The 3,421-nt window shown below is 42.5% G+C and overlaps 1 protein-coding gene across 2 annotated transcripts in view; it reads right to left on the bottom strand.

Moving 5' to 3' along the window:
• The window catches only part of ELAVL4 (ELAV like RNA binding protein 4), a 67,123-nt gene that overhangs the window by 61,255 nt on the left and 2,447 nt on the right, over nt 1-3,421 (bottom strand). The window contains exon 1 of one of the 2 annotated variants that reach the window (XM_009287344.1): nt 2,186-2,475. The exons of the other annotated variant lie outside the window; for it this stretch is intronic. Coding sequence (XP_009285619.1) covers nt 2,186-2,209 — 24 coding nt within the window. The 5' untranslated portion in view covers nt 2,210-2,475. Of the gene's footprint in view, nt 1-2,185; nt 2,476-3,421 lie in introns of those variants that run through there. 2 annotated transcript variants of the gene reach the window in all.

Below are 3,421 nucleotides of genomic sequence, written 5' to 3'. Positions count from 1 at the left end.
ATGCACCCCCCCCCCCCTCAAGATCCCCCCCCCACTGTAAAGCAGTGCAGTTTTCAGAGGGCCAATTACTTCACAGAAAGGATTGCAGCAGAAGCAATACTTAAAACAAAGCAAATTAAAAGGGGGATTTAATGTCTTTTTATTCATATTGAAACTAAGCACTACCATTCCTGCTTGAATTTTTATTCAAAGTAATCCTGCATCAGAGAAAGGTATAAAGTAAAAATATCTGAAAATCTGAAGACAGGAAGAAAGGCGTGTTCTATTCTTGCTTTGCTTCTCTTGTGCCTCCTCATGTGTGATAGATAAGCATTTTCTGGGCAACCACATTTTTATATCTTTTACGCTACCGTCTATCACTTTCTAGTCTACTATGCTTTTTTAACACTTCTAGCACCAGTAGCCTTGCTTAAAGATGCACTTCTGCTATTTCCCATTATTGTTTGCCACTACAATAAGAAACAGTCACAATTAGCAAAATATTCAGCTACAGTTTAAAAAGTAAAGTTGCCACAAGGAGCCTGGCATTGTAAGTGGCTATTGCTCCAGCAGATATATAGTAGACTGTGGCTAAAGGTGGGGCTGGAGGCGAAGAGAAGAATAATCTCACTATTTTTGTAAATTTCACTCAGCACATAAACCCTAGGATATGGTGAACTCCCCTGAACTGATTATTCTGCCATATAACCATCTGATTTTGTAAAAATACCAATATCACTTAACACAAAATCACTGCTTAGGGTAAATTCATTCTACCTACTGTTCTCATAGGGACATTTGCTGGAAAATTCTAAGAAATGATTTGCAGAAGCTATCAGCTGTGGGAGTTCACTATTATACCTCTGTCAACTTCATTCAATATAATTTACATTTTTTTTTACTGCCTCACAGGATTCCTTGCAATTTTTTGCACGTACAATTTCACAGCAGGGAGGGGGAAGGAAAAAAAAGAAAGATAACCCTCTTTTGCAGAAGAGAAAGAACAGATGCTTAAAACCAGATTTCTAGAAATCACTGTAAGCCTGAGCCAGAAATGTAATTAACACCTATTTATAAAGAATAATTAAAGTTGTGACTGCCACAAAGAACAGCAGAGATAATCGAGGTAGCCCCTGGTTTTTTTAGATTTTTTTTTTTTTTTTTACACTGTTTGCAGTATTCCCACATGATTGCCACCTGCTCCCCCACTCAGCTTCCCCTATGCTCGTTTCCCCGGCAACCTTTCATTGGCTTTTCCTCCCAGCTATCGCTTTCAGTTCGGCTGCTCAGTCTAATCTTATTTGTTTTACACCCATCAAAACAAGCAGCTAGACAAAGACAATCCTGTAAGAATGGGAAAAGACCGTCGCTTTGTTTCCCCGGTTATAATAAATATCCACGGCAAAAGTCTGCAAAACCTAAAATTAAGGGAAAGCGGGAGGGGGGGGGACACCCACACCCCCCAGCATCCCGTGGGGCTGGCAGGAGGGATGGGTATTGTGCGGGTTTGGTCCCAGCCCCCACCCCGGGTCGCCCCGCTCGGCACAGCCCAAAGTCCCCGGCAGTTGTATTTGATCATGCCATTTTGCACAATCTGTAAGGAAAGCACAAAAGAGGGGACGAGACAAGCACGTCCGGGCTCCTCTGCCAGGAGAATATAGTCTAAAAATAGAAATACTATTTTTCACATAAATGGCTTTGACTTCTCCTGGCATTTAAAAAGCACAGAACAACACGGCTCCCCCCCAGCCCCCACCCCGACACAAAAAACACACCCTTCCATCCACCCATCCATCCATCCTCCACAGCACCGGCTCCATAGGAAACGCAATACCTGAATTTCAGAGGCGATTATTAGGTTTGTATTTAAGGCTCGTGTAATACAGAAGGAGATTAAAAGGCATCATCGGCTGCCTGATCCGCCAGGCACATGCGGTACAATGACACCGTGACTGTCAGCAGAGACCATCCTCGCTCGACTGAAATGCAACGTTCAATGGAAACGCCGTGAAGTGCCATCACAGTTAGATACGTTAAATAGATATATAGATATATATACACACAGGCAGACATATCCCGCAAAAAATAAACAAGGCTCTCTAATTTTATTTTATGACTCACGATCTGCCGCCCCGAACAAAAGAATTCGCGAGGCACGCGAGAAGCGAGACAAAACCCCACGAGCAGGCTCTCCCCGTTCACTTACCATTTTCAAGCCATTCCACTCCATCTGTGATCACAAAGATGGACCCTTACAGCCCCTCACAGAGTCAAAAGCAAAAAGAGCGTTATGTAAAAGCTGACATTCCTTCTTACAGCGCTGCTGCCCAACGATGCAACAAAATCGACATATACTAGGCGCTGCAACACATACAAGCCTCCTCCTCTTTTTATGAGGTCATGACAGGAAACTCTTTGAAATACAATATGCAGCATTTACTGAAGCTCATATAAATCACCCTCTTTTAAAATTACCATACCTATTGCGCAGTCCACCAAAAGAAAATTACCTTTTTTTTTTTTGGGGTTTTTCCCCCCCCCCCCCCCCCCCCCCAGGATTTTGCTCTGCATTTGTATCTCCAAAATGTCAATGTGGAAATTAACTCCCCCCCACCACCACTTAAAAAAGCCTCTTCTTCCTTTCGCATTTCAGTTAGCCACATACCAGCCTTGCATTAGAAATGAGCTTTTTTTCTTTATTCTGAGAGAAATCGCAATTACCTTAAAATGATCCCCCCCCCCCCCCCCCCCCCCAGGATTTTGCTCTGCATTTGTATCTCCAAAATGTCAATGTGGAAATTAACTCCCCCCCACCACCACTTAAAAAAGCCTCTTCTTCCTTTCGCATTTCAGTTAGCCACATACCAGCCTTGCATTAGAAATGAGCTTTTTTTCTTTATTCTGAGAGAAATCGCAATTACCTTAAAATGACAAAGTACATCCTTTATTAAAGGATATGCACACATTAATTATGAAAGAGAGAGCAAGAGAGAGGGGGAGAGAGAAGGGGGGGAAGGGAGAGATCATGTACAAACAAATCAGTAGCAGAAAACTAAATTCATGTGAAAACACAGACTGAGAACGATGCAGATTTGGGGAAAATCTGTATGTTAGCTTCTATATCTACCTCTACATAAACCCGCTACAATCAGATTTTAAATCTACTAATACCTACCATAACCATTCTTAATGGCAAATATTGGGTCTTGAAAGGCTTCAACTCTTCTACAGATTTGCTAAGGTTTCAGGGAATTATTTTTATTATTATTTTTTAAAGATCCACAAAGCACAGTGCTAGACGTTTGTGCAGCGAGAATAATTAAATAGTATAGTAAATATTATATTATTTTTTTTTAAAAATCAGGTACCGCTGTCCCCGTGCGGCAGCCCCCGGCGGCGGGCGGAGCGGCGCAGCCCTGCTGTGGAACTGGCTGGCGGGCGT

This window comes from Aptenodytes forsteri, unplaced genomic scaffold (assembly GCF_000699145.1).
Source record: "Aptenodytes forsteri isolate BGI_AS27 unplaced genomic scaffold, ASM69914v1 Scaffold119, whole genome shotgun sequence".
Classification (NCBI taxonomy): domain Eukaryota; kingdom Metazoa; phylum Chordata; class Aves; order Sphenisciformes; family Spheniscidae; genus Aptenodytes; species Aptenodytes forsteri.
This window is presented reverse-complemented; position numbering and strand designations above follow the sequence as displayed.